Here is a 17,377-nt window from a genome sequence, read left to right as displayed (position 1 = left end):
TTAGTGGTCATTTGGAGCTAGTGAAGTGTGCGGGCGCTGAGGCCGGCGTGAGCGAAGGAAGGGCCTTTCGGGATGGCCGCGCCAACCGTGACGAACCTGCCCCCCCCCCTTCCCTCCGGCGATGACCCAGAAGCCACCTCTCGTCGGTCGCATGTCCCGCCGGAGAGGAGGAAGAGCGGGGAAAGTGCTGCGCGAGTGCAGGTACGTCCGCTCTCATTAGCATTGAAATGCAGCGGTGGATACAAACATTAAAGTTCACTTAAGGTCTTATAATGTATTTGCAATTGTTATAAATGAACCAACTGGATCAAGCTTCTGCGGGGGAAGTTGATGCTGGTTCGAGTCGCAGATGCAATTAAGACTGAAAAGGGATATTCTGACTTGGGAGTCTTTTTGTGCCAAGTCATTGATTTATTTCATGTCAGGCCTTCAGTTTTTGGAGCGATGACTCTTTGGGGAAAGGGGAAAAAAAAAAAAAAAAAAAAAGCACCACAAAACACACACCAAATAGTTATAATCCCCATGACGTCATTGTGCACAGTCTGTGAAATTTAATGAAAATGTTCATGGGATTTACATATCTTTACATCAGAAATTATACAGTTGGTTTGTTCGAAGAATACTGAATGCTATTGTGAAGATTTCACTTATATCACAGTAAAATTTAAAAAGAAACGGTGTGTTTTTTACATGCATGTTCACGGTCGTGTCTCCAAAAACTCATTATTATGATGTGATGAAATGTGAGCGCAATAGAAATCAACTGCTGAAAATACCTGAACATGAACGCGAAACACTGATTGTCCTTTCTGCAACAGTCGCTATTGTAAAGGACACGGAAGCTCTTCTATTAACACAAACGCTTAAAATCTAAAGAGTAAAGGCAAATGATGCTTACTTCCAGGAAATCGTCTGATTTTACATCATGTATGAATGTAAAACAGATCTAAATCCACAAATATGGTCAAAATGTTTGTCAGAATATACAGCATGTTGGCATTTCACACGTGACACTTTTCATTGCCAATATTAGTGGCACCCCGCAAAAAGAAAATTGTTGTAAACTACTGAATCATTTGTTATTCATATTACCAAAAATGATGTGCTCTCATTGATACTGCATGTCATCAATTGGGTGGCTGGATGTAATATGCAAGAGGTAAATATTACCCATATGTTTGGAAGGTTACCATATTGCATCCTCACCTGAAAGGAAGTAGTGTGTATGAAATATTTGATTTGAATGCTGATAGCACCACGCTTTTTTGTCATAAAGGGCCCTAAGCAACAATATTTGACATTGTTTACTTTTATAGGCACAAGTTGTCATGTGGCACGCCTGTTCGATGATGATGATGATGATGACGTCACCGCCACATTTGCAGCCAAGGTCACGTTGAATAAATGAGGCGCAAATAAAAAGAAAAAATTCCACTTTCACAAAGTTAAGCTTACACTACAACAAGCTTTTGCATTTAAAAAAAAAAAAAAGTCTTGAGCCAGTGTCTTGTACAGTATGTCAAGAGTATAAAAGCGGACATTCAACCACAAGAGGATGCAGGCCATGCGTCAAAAACATCAAGTCCGATCATGCTCCCTTTATCGCCAGGTGTCATAAATTGTCTGCGGCATTTCTGAAGTCGGTGGCACGCAAAATGCAAAGCATGGCCTACGTATTGGAAATGCAGTAAAAAAAAAAAAAAAGGATGGACCCGTTCAGCCACATTTCCTCCGTCGCCATCTCGCTCGTATCTCTGAAGGATTTATTGAGATCCCTGTTTGAATCCGTTCTATGGATTCGTGATTCCACCGGTGGAGTCCTCTTGGTCTGTGCACCGGAAGGTCGCGTGAGCCCGTTCTAGAGCCTCGACCACCGTTAAGAGCCGAGCGGCAAGGCTCCGATCCGGCTTCACCGGGTCCGCTTTACGTTCGGCGCCATCTACGGGGCAACAGAGATGTTACTTGGCGCTAGTTATCGAGTAACCTAGTCATTACCACCACTGTGGCAGCCCACATGAATCCGCATGTCAAGAGAGATTTCTTCAGTCGTCTATCTATGCTAGCTACTAATAGTGACAGGCAGAGCAATTAAATGCTCTTCCACTAGATGGCAGAAGGTACAATCGCAATCCACCTGCTGCCGTTCAGACAAAGGAGGTCTGTTTGGAATCACTCATTCTCTTCTCCGAATCACCATAAAGGGATTTTTTTTTTTTTTTTTTTGGGTAGAAGGCAACATAGTTTCCTCATCAATCAAATGAAAAATGTTTTAGGCAGGCACACTGTTGATGTCACATGTCAGCTTTTCAAAATGTATATTGAGCAAATATAATCACATGGTTTTAAGCTGAGTGAATTTTATTTAATTATTGCAAACACAGCACTTTATGTCCGTCCATTATTACTCCCAGTATGTTAAAGATGTTTACATGCCACAACTCTTGTTTTTTTGTTTGTTTGTTTTTTCCTGTATCGGCACAATGCATCATGGGATATCTTCGATTTTCCAGTGAGAATCATTGCTCGTTTAAAAATGCATTGTGGAATACAATGAAGGTGCTATATAGGGGTCACCTTATACTCACTACACAATCGAGCAGCACTACAAAATGGCCAATTTACTATATAGGCCACAAAATCCGTGTTTCCAAACACAGCCAATAGTTTATGGCTTGTGTATCAGCTTTGCAATCACTGCTTTTCAGTCTAAATCGTTCTCGTAATGGTTTTGTTTTGTGCTGTGCCGTGAGATTTTTCCAATGTAAAATATGTGCTTTTGCTCAATGAAGGCTTGGAAAAATTGGAATAACCCATTGCGACATATCAAATAACTTGGTGTCCGGTTAAGATGGGGCATCACCTGGGTGAACGTCGGAGTTGATGTCTTCTTTGGTGCTGCCCATCTGATCTGCATCTGCCCCTGGAAGATATTTTTCCCTGTGGGAACATCAATCACGGCATCACAGGTAGTTGGGGCGTGCAACACAGACCTCTAGTGTCCAGTTTGTGAACTGCATCCGGACTCAGGCTGGGATTTCATTTTTTAATCAGTTTATTTGAAAGGGGACAATGCAATTTCATAAATATCTATTAAACTTAATATAAGGGCATTCAACTTCCACAGCTGTATATTTGATGTTGCACACCACGTAGAGAACCAGATCACACACATGCGGGCATGGGAGGCGAGATGTCCGAGACAAAACAGCGCTGCACCTCGTGAGCTGGTTGGGGTGTCAGTGCCTTGCTCAAGTGAACCTCAACAGTAGTCAGGGAGCAGACTATTATATAGTCTCTCCAAAGTCATGCTGGCTTTCTGTCCGTAGCGGAACTCAAAACTGTGACCCTCTGGTTCCAAAGCTCAAGTCCTCCCCCGAGGAGCGAGTGTACACCACTGACCTGAGTTTGTCTCTCCCCTGGAGAAGCTGCTTGTAAATAGTTTGAGTCTCCACATCGGGGTCAAGGGGGTCACTCCAGTCGCCCAGAGTCACGGCGGAGTGGGTTCTACTGCAGCCTGCAACTGTCAACCAAACAAGAGTTCAACACCCAATGCAATGCTACTATTACTGTCCTAGCTGAGCAAAGGAGTTGGACTCGACCGCTTAGCTGCAGACGAATCTCGTTTCTTTGAAGCGCCGAGACATGATGGAATTCTTGAGAAACAATATCTTTGCACAATTTGAAGTGGGTGGCACTCATTAGGCACATTGATGCTATTATTGTTGTGCTTATTATTTCTTGTAGTTAGTTACAATGCCATTATCTTTGAATATTGTTATAATGTGTAATTAAAGGAATAAAAAAAAAAAAAAAAAGGCAAAACTATTATTATTATTCCCAATTTGAAATAATTGGTTTGATTAGCAGCAAATATTTTCCATAAAAGCTGTGGATTTTTGGAAAGTCGCCAATATTCAAAACCTTTTGATTGATGCAAACCTGATGACTAAATGCTTCAGCATGCCGCTCATTGTCCAACACGACAAAAACGGCAAAAATCCCAACAAACACAATCGTGTCATTTCGTTCGTTTCCCTTCAGATGTCCTCATACTTAATCGGCAAAAGTGTACAAGTGTATCATTTTCAAAGCTATCATTTTCCTTTTGTTAAAGTTAGAAAAAAAAAAAATCCAATTGCGCAACGCAGCATTGGAAGTCAACGAAGAAGGATTACCCGTGCGGTCCGACTGCAGGCAGCACGTCCACTTGCCCCCGCGATGCGTCCCCGGGTGGAACGACGGAAGCATTCGCTCATTGTAGATGCTGACTTTCCTGATAGCGGACAGCCACTGATTCAGCTCATTTACATTCTGTGAAGACACGAACATCATAAAACAACGGGGTCCCACGCGAAGCCTCTTTTTTTTGAGCGGTGACCCTTTCGGCCCATCGTCAGCCAAGTTGTACCGGCCTCGTACGCTCATGTTACAATACGTTACGTTTACGTGATTATTGCGTATCTAGCGTCTTTATACATGCATATATAGTGATTATGACTATACATACTTTATTAATCAAAGCAAAGCAAATGTGTTTATATAGCGCATTTCATACACAAGGTAACTCAATGTGCTTTATATGATTAAAAGCATTTAAAAAGAAATCCTGTCCGTCACACCTAGCAGAGAATTTAGGCTAGTAGAGAGTGAGTTTTGCGTTGGGCTTTGCTCCAATGGGCCAATGAGGGGATTGGGTTATTCATCGTGCTGGCTCATCTCATTTCTGATTGGCTCCTCCGATTGTTTGCATGACTGATGAATCCATCTGCGCCTCGTGTCGCCTTATCTCCTGTTCCTCCGATTGTTTAGGAACAACAGCATCTCCAAGGCCAGTGTTTTATTTTTGGGCCGCTGAATGACGTACAGAGTGGAAAACATGTTGGCAGCCAATAATTTAACCCCTTGTCTATTTAGACAGAAACCGTCTGCGCTCCCAAAAGAAATGGAGAAATTGTCAATGAAACTCACTAAGAGTGCAGTACACACTTCTTTGAGCCACTTATTTCATTAACTGAGCCTAGAGAAACGTTCATCTCGAAATCGTACAAGTGGGAGAGCTCCGCTAATAAAAACCTCAGCATCCAAACGTTGCACTTTTGTGAGGAGATCAATGAAATCTCGCTTCAGTACCTCTGATTGCTGCTTGAGAACATCCAGGGCCCCTGTGTGTATAATGACATATTTCACAGTTGAGTGCTGATTAGTGATCTCCAGGATTTTTTTTTTTAGAGATATCAGACACCATGTCGTTGGTAAAACACCGTACTTTGGTGTTCTTCTCACTGCAAAAACGTTTCACATCCTTGACAGCTCCATCACCAACTATTAACGTTTGGGGTGCCATTTTTTTCTTGTATGATTTAGTTTCATGCCTTTCAGGTGCGGTGGGGATGAGCATTCTTGGCCAGGGTCTTGTAAAAGTGGCTCAAATCTATTTGTAAGTCTGATGTCAATGTTTTGCATTGACTCGCATCCTTTATATATATATATATATATATAGCAACAACTGACTGTATCTACAAAAAAAAAAAAAAAAGTACAGTTCCACAGGTTTAAAAATATCCAGGAGTCGCTGCTTCTAATTTTGTTTTAGAAGGAAAAAAAAGCTTATCAGCAAGAAAAATGTAAACAGAAGGGAAGCAAGCAGAGCGAGCAAAAAAGCGTCTCCACTGTACGAGAGGAGATACGAGAATAGAATCAAATAGAATCCAATTCTATACAATTGTTACTTTGTTCTGCTTTTCTAGACTTTCACCGATGCAGTTTTCCATTGTTGGTTTATTGGTGCGTGAGGGTCCCTTCCTCTTTCGCAGGAAAAATGCTTCCTCGGTTTAAGTTTGAAAATTGACTCGGTCGGTCTAAAACCTTCCACATCTTTCATTTCATTTCATTTCCTTTGTTGCTTTCGCAGTGTCTTCTGTCTCATGATTGTGGATTTTGCATGATCAATGAAGATCTAGTGAGCCTGTCACACAAGAAGCCAGGCAAGTCCAAGCCATGACATAATATTAGCTCCACGGTCTCGTATGTCTGGGATCGCTCTCTTTTTTTTGAAGCTTGAGGCTTTCATTCACTTTGGTAGCGGTTAAGCTATCTACAGACAATCATTCCCACTACATGTACACCAACGAACAAGTCTTGTACTTGTATTGCATGAGAGGTCAAGATATTGCCTGACTGCTGTGTGGTGCGAGAATGCACCTTGCACTGGATGTACATGGTGTGCAGCTGGCCGTCGTCGTCCCGGGTAATGACCTGCATTACGTGCTGCTGCTGGAAGGCGTTTTCGTCCACCCTCTCCACCGCGCGCACACAATGGATGGGCATTGAGGCGCGCACCTGCAACAGTTGAGCCACAAACCGCAGCATCAATTAAGAGGAGCACACTTAACACACAGCACGCATAATGATGGGATTCTGCAGAGTGTGTTCAGTGTGAAATCAAATTGATTAGCGTGGGGCGATTGTGTATCGACCAAACCGTTATTCTCGGAGCAATTGTGTGAAAAAAGGGACGTGACGACGACGAGATCGGCCCGGCGGCGAAGGACGCTTTTAAGTGTAAATCAGCCTGTATCGACGGGAGCTCGGCCCACTGAGACCGGAGAGCTCCAAGATGGAGGAAATGGGACAGAACATTGTTTACAATCTGATTTACAATGTTAGCATGAATATCCACAACCTTCAATGAACCCTCGCCTTTATCCCACTCGCACAAAGCAGAGAGCGTTTCTTCCGCTCTCTCCTCTCTCAGGCCCTGATTGGTGAATGAGAGGAGATCATTATTGCAAGGTCGGGCACCAAATGCTAATAATACTAACGATGGCCTCACAAGGGGATCAACATTCATACATCAGAGCAAGCTGAAGATGACAAAGGTGGTTCACCTTGTTGGCTGCAAAGTTGTTCACCGTCCTACAAAGCGGCAGCCCCGAAAGCTCATTGGCCACCCGAAGCCACATATCCTCCTCTAGTGGAGTGGGATGGATCACAAGTGGATGATGCTAAACACAGCCCTAGATAGTCTTAACGTAGCTTAGATATGACAGATTCAAGCTAATAGTAGACCTTAAAAGCATTAAAAAAAAAATCAACATCCTGTAGGTTTTTATAAGCACTCATAAAAGTACTTTATTCAAAATAATTTCTACTTTTGTGACTCAACACCTTCAAAATGATTCATTATTCATCCCTTGATGTCATTCTTATCCATCCATTGCTCTGCTACCTGACAGCCCCGATGCCAGCTGACGTTGGGCATGCACTGCAAACATTCCAAATCCTAACTCGCCTTATTTCTAGACAAAAGTCTCAAAACTAATCTTTGTTTTTGTATTCTTATTCCACCGACATTTTGTTCTACTTAATGTATTTTAAGTAAAAAAAAATAAATAAATTGCTTGAAACACGTGAAAATGGTCTAAAAAAAAGTTTGTTTTTATGTGATGAATTTTATTTTGATTAGTTTTGACCAGAAATAAGACGTATTCTTGGTCAAATGTAGTTTTTGCAGTGCAAGACGCAACCTGGACTGAAGGCCAGTCAACATATAGACTAACAACAGATTTAAACCTATGGACAGTTTACTAAAGAGTCTGTTCGTGTTTGGGAACATGCGGGATGTTCATTCTGGCGATTGCATTCAAAGCGCTTTGTAGCTACCTGCCAATCGGGCGTCTTTGCGTAAGAGAGCGTCTCGCTAGTCAACCAGAAGTAGCGCTTCTTGGAGGCGAAGCGAGACAGCAGCTGGGCTCCTTCTGCCTTGTGTTTGTGGAGGTATCCCTCTTTGACGATGACTGAGGGGAGGAACACAGCCCGCTGCGGCATCTCGGATACTGCTGAGGAAAAGAAACACCAATCTAAGTTTGGATACGTAAAGATGTTGGAGCGTCTGACCATGATGAAGATACTTTGTGCAATACGTTTGCGTTTGTCTGCGGGAACTTGAGCCACAAGAGCATTTGGTTCGCATGCATTTAAAAAAAAATACAATTTCTATTGCAGATAATCCCAAACATGATGTTGAGGTCAGGGCTCTGTGTGGGCCAATCACGTTCTTCAATGCAGAAACCTTATCTTATCACCACTTGAAGATCACATCAAAATCAAAGTGGCATAACATTCATCCACTCGAGTTGACCAAATCGAGCAGCGTCAAATGCCAAGCTGACCTTTAAGCGAACCTGCGAGTGTTATTGTGCAGGTGGAGAATGAGACGACATAAAAAAAGGGGGAACCTTTTTTAACACTATCCTTGCTGACACGACGGTCGGAAAGCAGGCAAGTCGTGTGTCACTCTTGACTCTCTGCCAACTCATTAGTCGCGTCATCCTTTCTATACTCATGAATATTTTACCGCAGCGCTACCAAGCTGTTTAACTACTTCTGATGCCACAAAGTCCCTCCTGACTGACTACATGAACTTTTATGTGTGCCCCATGCAGGGTTACCGTACCTATGTCATGATCTACGCCAATCAACTTGTCCAAGAAGTCCTTGACGGACGCCACGCTGCGAAGGATGATGGGATGAAGAGGTGCCATCCACTGCTCCTTTCCGTGACCCAGCTGGAGGCCCAGGTTGCCCACACTTTGTAACGCCTGACAACAAAAAAGACAATCCGTACTCACACTTGCATCGCATTCACACTTTTTGTTTTGGAACGTGGGCAGAAGCTGGAGTAGCCCCGGGAAGAAAACAATCGAGCATGGGTCGAGCGTGTAAAGCCAAGACTCCAAACCAGTTCAGAACTGTAGAACTGCAGCCGCGCTGCCCACTTGTACACCGTGCTGCAAAGTCAAAGTCGCAGATGAAAAATGTCCCTGTGGCCACGCATGCTGCGAGGCCTTTTGTCCGGCGCCCACCTGGCCGTGGGAGAGAAGGAAGTCCCTGTGTCCGCCCTCTCTGATGCTGTCTTTGAACATACTCTGCTGGCTGCACATAGAGAAGTAAAAATAGCCTTTCCCTTTCACAGCAGAGGACCCATGGCAACAGCACTTTAGCACCGTGGACAGCCGCCATGAAGACCACGTGGGGAGCAAGGCTGCATGTGTGACCCTGACGCCCTGGGCCTAAGGGTAGGTAAGGAACCGTGCATGCGGGTAGCTTTAAATTAAAAAGACTGCAGACTCATGCAAGGAATCTGTTCCTTTATGTTTTGCCATTTGCCCTTTTTTCATTTGAAACGGGACAGCGAGGCCAACACGAGAGGGCATCGTGCAGAGGGTCGTCGGTTTACGCGGTTACCGATTTCCGACATTTCCAGGTTCCCGAACAGCATGCAATAAACGAGTTTGTGCGCGGAGTGAAAATACATTATCACACGGCGCAGTTACCACCTTTTTACTGTATTGTAATTATGGCCGACAACTATTTGTCATACAAAAATGTACTATAATTATGACTTCTTCTACTGGTTTAGTTTAGCGCGAGCCGCGTGCTGACGTACATACAAGCGAAGGTTACGTCATCACGCTTGGAATGGAACTCCATTGTAAACCGAGGACCCCATGGACTATCCTGTACAGTGGACCCCTGTTATTTACATGTCCAAAGCATGTAAAGGACAGAACTTACACTGTGATTACAAGATGAGCATGCGAGTAAATGCTCAGCTGTGTTTTTGAGCAACTCTAGAGAGAGAGAAAAAAAAAAAAAAAAAGTTTGTTTTATTTTGCCTGTGTGAAGGGTGTATGTGTGTTGTAAATGATACCTTGGCCAGCAGTAAGAGTGTCCTGCTCGTGCGTGTATCGGCATGCTGCTCCCTCAGCTGGAACAGTTTAGGTGTGAGGATAGCAGGAGCAAAAAACCGCAGGAAAAAGAAGCCACCGATGGCGAGATATTTCACATCCTGTTCAACATGAGGTGAAGATGACAACCGTCATTAAAACGACAACATGATGCACACGAAACGTTGACGCCGTGACATGCGTTAATGTTTCGCATTGGGCATTTTCCTGATGCGCACACTGACCTCGTTCTGTGGTTCAGCAAACTGCTCTTCGACGCGCTTGTGCAGTTGTTTGAAGGCCACCCTCATGACGGGAGGACATTGCTCAACCGAGCCCACGATTGATTCGACGACGCTCGTTAAGTAGCTTTGCAGCATCTCCGCACTGCTGTCCCGCACCTCTGCCTCCGACACTGCGCCCTTAAATGAAATTCGCCTTCCCAGAAGAAAGGAGACATGCTGTATCGAAGGACTCCATCCAAGACCATGGCTCGAGGACACTTAACAGTAAATCAAATGCTTAGTGATCCATTAAACTATTAATTTGCTATTATGCCCGCAGCTAACCATGCCACAGACAGGTCGACAGCGCAATCTATAATGTTTGTTAATCTTGCTCACGAGAGTTTACGGATAAAGGATAAAGGATAAAGGATCCCTGCCATTGAGTATTTGCTCTACGGTGCCTGCAGAGATTTATAGTCAGGGAATGAAGCCATTTAATGAAATGACAGCATGCATGGCTACTGCAAGAAGTCGACGATGTTAGATCCTGGATCTCCCACCATGTCGTAGATAGACGTCTCGGGGGGCTCGTAGCAGTTGCCAGGCAACAGCCATCCCCCTTCTTACATTCTTTTTGATTTCATTCTCAGATTCTTGTATTCCTTTCAAGGACAAAGTGTAAAGGAAGTGTGCATGCTTGATATATGAACATTGCTTTTAGTCAGGTTATCAAAAGATGTAGTGAAGGTCAGAATTACCTTGTGTGATTCAGGTCAATCTTACTTGGGTCCAGTTCTATGTACTTCTTCTCATCAAAGATGCGCTTGATGATGGGCTTCAACACTTCGTGTAGATACAGCATGCCGACAGCCTGACAGTAAACAAGACCAAGTGTGTTGAAAAAAACTAAAATCTTCATTTCTACATTCTGCAGGGAAGTAGGTGCACCCAAATCGTTATTTTTCAAAACCAATAGTTTGTGAAAGACTCACTAGTACTTCCTAACATGGAGCAAGATCAGAAGTGAAAGGGCTGCGACTTAAAGGAAAAAAAAAACAACAACAAAAAAAACACCAAATGACTCACCTTCATAAACTGCTCCATGGCTTTGGACGCAAGAGAGTTGGAACGAAATAAAGTATTTGGATCAGCTATGATGGAAAGACAAAAAAAAAAAAAAAAAAAAACTATTAATGCAAATAGAAATACTTGCACAGACTTATGAAGAAACAAGAAATGAGTTGGGCTATATGAAAACATTTTCCTATGTTCTAAAAGGATTTGGGGGAATTTTGTTTTGATTGTTGTCAGTGAGGCGGCACGGTGGTTGACTGGTTGAGCGGTGGATGAGCGTCTGCCTCACAGTTCTGAGGACCGGGGTTCAATCCCGGGTTTTGCATGTTCTCCCCGTGCCTGCGTGAGTTTTCTCCGGCCACTCCGGTCTCCTCCCACATCCCAAAAGCATGCGTGGTAGGTTAATTGACAACTCTAAATTGTGAATGTGAGTGCGAATGGTTGTTTGTTCGCATGTGCCAAGCGATTGGCTGGCGACCAGTTCAGGGTGTACCCACCATGATAGCTGGGATGGGCTCCAGAAAATGGATGGATGTTGTCAGTGACCCAACCCACATAATATTGTATAGTCCTGATAAACCAGCTACTGATTTTCCAGTGTCACCATGGAAACTTGGAAAGAAGCTCCTTATCTCAAAGTAAGCTGAGAGTATACAAATGCAGTGCCAGAGCCTAACTCTGCGTGAAGTACACACTGGCTAGCCACAACATTAGGAGCTTTTGCACAATATAACGATATCCAATACAGCAGCAACAATATCAAATATTCTGCCTTTACGGAGATAATAAAAATCAGCTTGCCCCTATCAATGAGGATTGCAGTGATGCACAACTGTACAGCATCATGAGTACGATGCGTCCAATATTTAGTTTTCCTCTGTTACTTCCATGAGAGTCAATAGTTCTTGACTACTGCAAACTACAACCCGAATAATAAAGCTATCACTATAAAATGAATACATTATCTTTGTAAAGACAGATTATTTGATACAGCTCCTGTATTGCATATGATTATAGTGTGCAAGTGGTCATAATGTGGCTGCACGATGCCCGTGGACATGTGATGCATGCACAGGCAGAAGCATGACTAATAGAGACCAGAAAAGATTTCACTGTCCTCGATGGAGCTTGACCTTCCCTCACAAAGATCGGGATTGTAGCTTTAGTGGCCTGAAAATCAATTCCTGGAGAGAGCTAGCAGGCATATCCCAAACTCGGACTAAAAACTAATAATGACACATGGAGAACAAGACCGGTCTAACGCAAGGTGTATTGTCTAAAGTCATGTTTTTCCCAGTACAGTCTGCACATTTATTTGCCTTTCCATTGTAAAAGATGTGCTGAAGTCGCTGGTCCGTATTTGATCGTTCCAAATGGTTATTGTGATGAAACGTGGAAATGTGGTACGTTGCCAATTTGCAGCGATACAAAGCATGTCTGACAGTGACGCAGAAAAACGCTTCCTTAATATTGTTATGAATTCCGTCTTACTGGTATGGTTGACCTCCTGGGTGTTGAGATAATCCAAGAAGGGAATCACTAGGCCCTGACCCAGGTAGATCTTCACCAAGGTCATGGCCACGTCTTGCCGGCTCTCGACTGTGGTCACTTCCTCCAGCATGGTAAGCGCACTGCTGTCCTCCACCTGATAAGACGACACATTGTGTTATTTGATAAAGGGTAACAAGGAAAACTAACGACACCAGAAAGAAGGATTTATTGCTCAGGTAAGCACTTTGAAAAACAGCCGCTAACCTCAGCAGGGGAGATGACCGACTCAACCAAAAGGTCAATGAGGGGTCGATAGTACAAGGACGGCAAAATCCGATCCTCCACCAAACGCACCTTCAGACGCAGTGCTCCCAACTTGCCACTGGACACAGGAAAGGAATTTCGATGGATGTACAAAAACAAGCTCGGCGTGTTGCATTTCTAATGTCAAATGTGGCTCCGCAAGGGCGTTCGGCAAAGAACTTTTGTAGTTTTTGTGAAAACCCAGCTGACCTTCTTCCACACAGGAAAATTATCATGGTTGCTGTATTATTGTTTGTAAGACCTTTTTTTTTTCTATTTTCATCTATCAACTATTGTGTAGCCAGTTGAGCTACATTTCCGTTTGATACAATTCTCTTGCCGTTTGCATGTTCTCCATAGTTCTAAAATTGTGCCAGTGAACAGATGATTGCATGTCACATGTGAGGGACTCCATTTTAAACAATTTAAAAAGTACCAATCAGCCAAATTACAACATGACGTTATTTTACCATCAGTTATTGGCCTTACATAAATACATTGTATCTGCAGTAATGCAGTGTGTTGGCCGGCATGCCAAAAGTCCAATATTCATCAGAGTGTGAGATAAAACTGAAGAAACACACAAACCAATGCAAAGCCATAATCCTCACCCGGCATCCACCTCACTGTTTCCCAAAGGAAGCAAACGAAACCAGCTCTGCAGTAGAGTTTTTTTGTGTAAACAAGCAGAAGGGATTTCTACCTGCAGAAATCAAACACTTGAATGAATGTGTGAATCGAAGTTTGGGACGTTTGCGGCCGGCTCTTGGGGCATTTAGAGACAAGCTATCCTCACCTTTCCCAGAAAGTCATTTTTGCCCACCATGTCCCAGTCCCAGACCTCCACAATGACAGTGCCCTCCTCACTGAGCTCCTGTGGATCCAAGTCCAGCTCCAGGGTCTCTCCCCAATGCGGGAAACGGGTCTTCTTGATAATCTGAAACCCAGACCGTGTGACTCAAACTCACCTTTCATTCCTCCTACACACAGTGAACATGCAGACAGAGCTCACCGAGGTCTCTGCGCTGTGGTGGTTGTATATAACTCTTGCAAATGGATCTGAGGTCCCTGAGATGTCTCTCGGGGCCAGGTCTCTGATGTCAATAAACCAACAGACATTTTCGCGTTGATACCAAGCCGCAAACTAATGTTGTAACTACTTGCAACAATGACAACAGCATTTCATTATAAGCTCGTTCTTTCAAACATCAGTATTTGCAAGGACATGATTGAATAACACAGTGTCGAGCCGCGAGTGACGTGCTTATTAGCGCCCTGCCCGAGAGGGCGCGTGTGGACAGAACCCGCAGATGGGGCTCCCGAGAGGTGTGAGGGTGGTATGTTGACTCAAGCGGGGGGACCGCTTGTGCTTTCAGCACAATGAAGGTGTATCAGGAATAAGGATGCGGAATTGAACACAGCTCCCGATAATACGAAACCTGGCTTCGATCACGTCACATCGCAGGACAATCTTCTCGGTGCCTTTCAGCAGTTGCAGAGTCAGGTGGATCTCGCCTTGGACTTCTTCGTTAGGATCGACCCTCGTCAGGTTCATCCAGCTGTCTAACACTGACCATTCCAAACACACGTGACATTAGTTACTTCGATAACGGCCTTTGAAGTACATCATTGTAATTATGTAATTTGTAATTTGTAATTTGTCACAGCACACCTGATGATCTGTCAGGGCACACTGATGTGCTGCGGCACAGTGGTTGAGAATCACTAATGTAGGTTTTTCCCCCCCACATTCTGTCTGATTGATCTGTTTCTATTTCTCCCTTTTTTTGAAAATCCTGCATAAAATTGCTATATTTTCAATGTCAAGATTCATATATAGTGTCATTGCTGAATTTATGTTCTTGTTTGTATGCTCCTTGTGTTTTCTGTGTTCCCAAGTATAAAGTAATGCTGTCCCTGTAAATATTAAAAATATACTAAAAAAACATTCCCAGACTGATGTCATGTGAATCCAGGAACATTTCACCTCTGGGTTGGTGTCATGCTCCCTCCCACTCAAGTCATACCTTTAGTTTGAGATCCAATGGCTTCTTTGGTCAGAGAAATCTTTCCAATAACATCATCATGGCTGTTGAAGAAAAGGTTTGATGAGATGCAATCCAAACGCAAATAGAAAGAGTCCATGGGCTGATAAGAAGACTAATGAGAGGTTCCAAAAGCTTTAGACATGATGCTTGTTTATTCTCAGCCTTTTGGGGTCTTTTCCAAAACATGCAAACTCTACATGAGACCATCTAAATCACGAGTAAAGTGAAGCAAACACTGAACCCTTAGACCTCCATAAATCAAATAAGGTACAATTAGTCAAATGAATGACGAGTGTTGAGATTATTTGGGGATTGATGACTTTACCCGATGGTGTCCTCATCCATGACGTGGAAGGAGAGCGAATGGAAACCCATTGGGAGGTGCAGTGTGTACTCCTCGCCCCAGAAAGGATTGAGGTTCTTCCACACCGTAGCAGTCCTGAAAAGAAAGGTCACACAGGCTTGCCGGCCAGAACTGGTACATGTACAGAAATATCACCGTGCAGTATTGTGACACCGCAGTATGAGTGGATAGATATGCCCACATATCATTTACAAGAAATATCAATCCACAATCTAGGAACTTAATATTTCAAAGCTGTGTTTCATCCTCATTCGGAATGTCTCGACATGTTAATTCAGAGATTCCTGCTGCTCCCGAATGCACAATCTGGAACAGATCTGGATACAACTTGCTTTGACAGACAGGCGGACGGAAATACATGATTCATCTGTTAGTATTAATCGACTATCGTTGAAGGCACAATTTTCTGAGATCGCGTTGTGTTGTTGAGGCTCATGTATTATGCAAGTGAAGATATTGCAATGCCGGTGCTCTCGAACACAGTTGTTTGCCTGACAGCATTGATGACTCAAAATAAACAGCGTGGGACGGACAACAGAAAGGAAATACTCGTCGTTTCAGTTTCATCTTTTAGTCAAACTATCTAGAGTGGCTGGAAAGACTTACGTATTTTGCATCGACAAATGTGGAAGAAATAAACATAAAAAATGACCAAAAAAAAACGTCTGTCAGAGAATGGCCTCTAGTTAGCTTGAGGCAAGGGAGTGAATAAGTAGTTTATTATTTATACACATTTCATGTGACAACCCCTGCAATAACTATTTGATCAGGATGGAAAACAGAATGCATTATTAAGTCAACTCAAGTAATCTACAAACTTGTACAGAACAGGGAACATGATGAGTAAAGTGCGATTGGTCGCAGTGAAACATTGTGCCGCTTTCTCAAATTCTACCAGATGGAACAATTGCCACCGAGTTCGCCTCATGTTCTTTTTCAATCCCGCTTGCATTGCGCTGAAGATCACAATGTTTGGTGGAGAGGGGCGTCATTTAGCACTCGGAGAACGTAACAGATAAAAGTGAGAACATCTTTCAGTTAATGTCTCCAAAGCAGCCATGCGTCCATCCACTAGACGCATGCGACTCCTGATGCATTCTCTCCATGGTTACCTGCGGGTCTTTTAAAGGCCAGACCAGTATCAGGTTTTCCGCTACGGAAGGGGCCACAGTGTACGTCCCCACCACCCTGATCGCAATATCTCATCCCCGGCTCGCAAGGGTGCAGAATAGCAGGTGCAGTGGGACATTTGGTACAATGGAAAATGTCACCCTGACACAGATGATGAAGAAGAAGAAGAAGAAGAAGAAAAAAAAGAGACAGATTGAGACTCACCTGGCCACAACTTCATTGTCAACTTTTACTATGCAGTATGGATCACTGGTTCCAGACCTTGAGATGGCGAAAAACAAAAATATGACAGCATTAAATATGATGTATGATGCTGGCGACTAATGAGCATGCAACCGAAGTCTTGACTTTCTAGCACACCTGTATTTATTTTTCAAGGAATCAAGTGCCTTGAGACTTTTCTGAAGTAAACAAGCCTAACGTATAGCCTCGAGATTATATTCCATGAACATAGCCCACAACCACCTGCCCTGTATAGAAATTACTCACACGTCTTTGGCCGGGAGGTTCCTGCCCTCGACAATGCGAAAATGTAATGATGTGTTTTTGGCCATTTTGTCGACGACTAAGCTGTGAATCCGATGCTCCCATGTGCGCTGTCCTTGTCCAAACGTTTTCTCTCTTCGCTTCTCTCCATCCCTCTGCAGTACCTTGAGCGACCGAGACACACGCGTGCGCGCGCGCGCACGCACGCGGACGCACGCCCACCCGGCAGCGCGACTGTCAAGCAGCTTGTGGGGCCACAGCGGGCGTGGGCTCGGTCGGGTTTTAACGCTGCCCAAATCTCATCTTTTTACGACAACTAGTTTGGTACACCATCACAAACTACCAACGCAATTGGTCCAATTAGACATTCTTATTACTATTTTTTATAGATATTTTTTTACAGCGTGCCGCTGCTGGTATTTTGGTACTCTTTTATTCTGATAAATGAATTTACATACTATACATCGCAGGATTGACATAAGCAAATGAACATTCTAGACAAGTATGGGTAAGTATTTTCTTTGT

At 43.6% G+C, this 17,377-nt stretch overlaps 1 protein-coding gene across 2 annotated transcripts; it reads right to left on the bottom strand.

Moving 5' to 3' along the window:
• Positions 1-1,544: 1,544 nt before the first annotated feature.
• On the bottom strand, positions 1,545-17,299 carry LOC133475609 (rasGAP-activating-like protein 1). 2 transcript variants are annotated; one of them, XM_061768687.1, is made up of 21 exons: positions 16,856-17,299; positions 16,571-16,627; positions 15,197-15,310; positions 14,851-14,912; positions 14,263-14,392; positions 13,836-13,917; positions 13,620-13,760; positions 13,435-13,526; positions 12,785-12,902; positions 12,521-12,674; positions 11,042-11,106; positions 10,714-10,826; positions 9,974-10,166; positions 9,713-9,850; positions 8,456-8,600; positions 7,663-7,838; positions 6,202-6,339; positions 4,176-4,311; positions 3,400-3,520; positions 2,861-2,937; positions 1,545-1,939 (listed from the first exon to the last, which is right to left on the bottom strand). In XM_061768687.1, the coding sequence occupies exons 1-21, from the start codon at positions 16,918-16,920 to the stop codon at positions 1,791-1,793; spliced, it is 2,466 nt and encodes an 821-aa protein (XP_061624671.1). In that variant the 5' UTR covers positions 16,921-17,299; the 3' UTR covers positions 1,545-1,790. The 2 variants fall into 2 exon arrangements, with proteins under 2 accessions (XP_061624671.1, XP_061624672.1); XM_061768688.1 differs by having other exon boundaries at positions 7,663-7,835; positions 16,856-17,295.
• Positions 17,300-17,377: the final 78 nt, after the last annotated feature.

The sequence above is a fragment of the Phyllopteryx taeniolatus genome, chromosome 3, assembly GCF_024500385.1.
Source record: "Phyllopteryx taeniolatus isolate TA_2022b chromosome 3, UOR_Ptae_1.2, whole genome shotgun sequence".
Taxonomy (NCBI): domain Eukaryota; kingdom Metazoa; phylum Chordata; class Actinopteri; order Syngnathiformes; family Syngnathidae; genus Phyllopteryx; species Phyllopteryx taeniolatus.
The sequence above is the reverse complement of the archived record's forward strand: the minus strand, read 5'-3'. Positions and strand labels throughout refer to the sequence as shown.

What these genes read in the sequence shown, in the direction of transcription:
- LOC133475609 (XM_061768687.1), bottom strand. Translation starts at nt 16,920, where the DNA reads ATGGCCAAAAACACATCATTACATTTTCGCATTGTCGAGGGCAGGAAC. An exon ending in AAAATGACTTTCTGGGAAAG is followed by an intron (nt 13,527 to 13,619) that starts GTGAGGATAGCT and finishes TGATTTCTGCAG; the next exon opens with GTAGAAATCCCTTCTGCTTG. An exon ending in CCAGGAGGTCAACCATACCA is followed by an intron (nt 11,107 to 12,520) that starts GTAAGACGGAAT and finishes TTTCCATCATAG; the next exon opens with CTGATCCAAATACTTTATTT.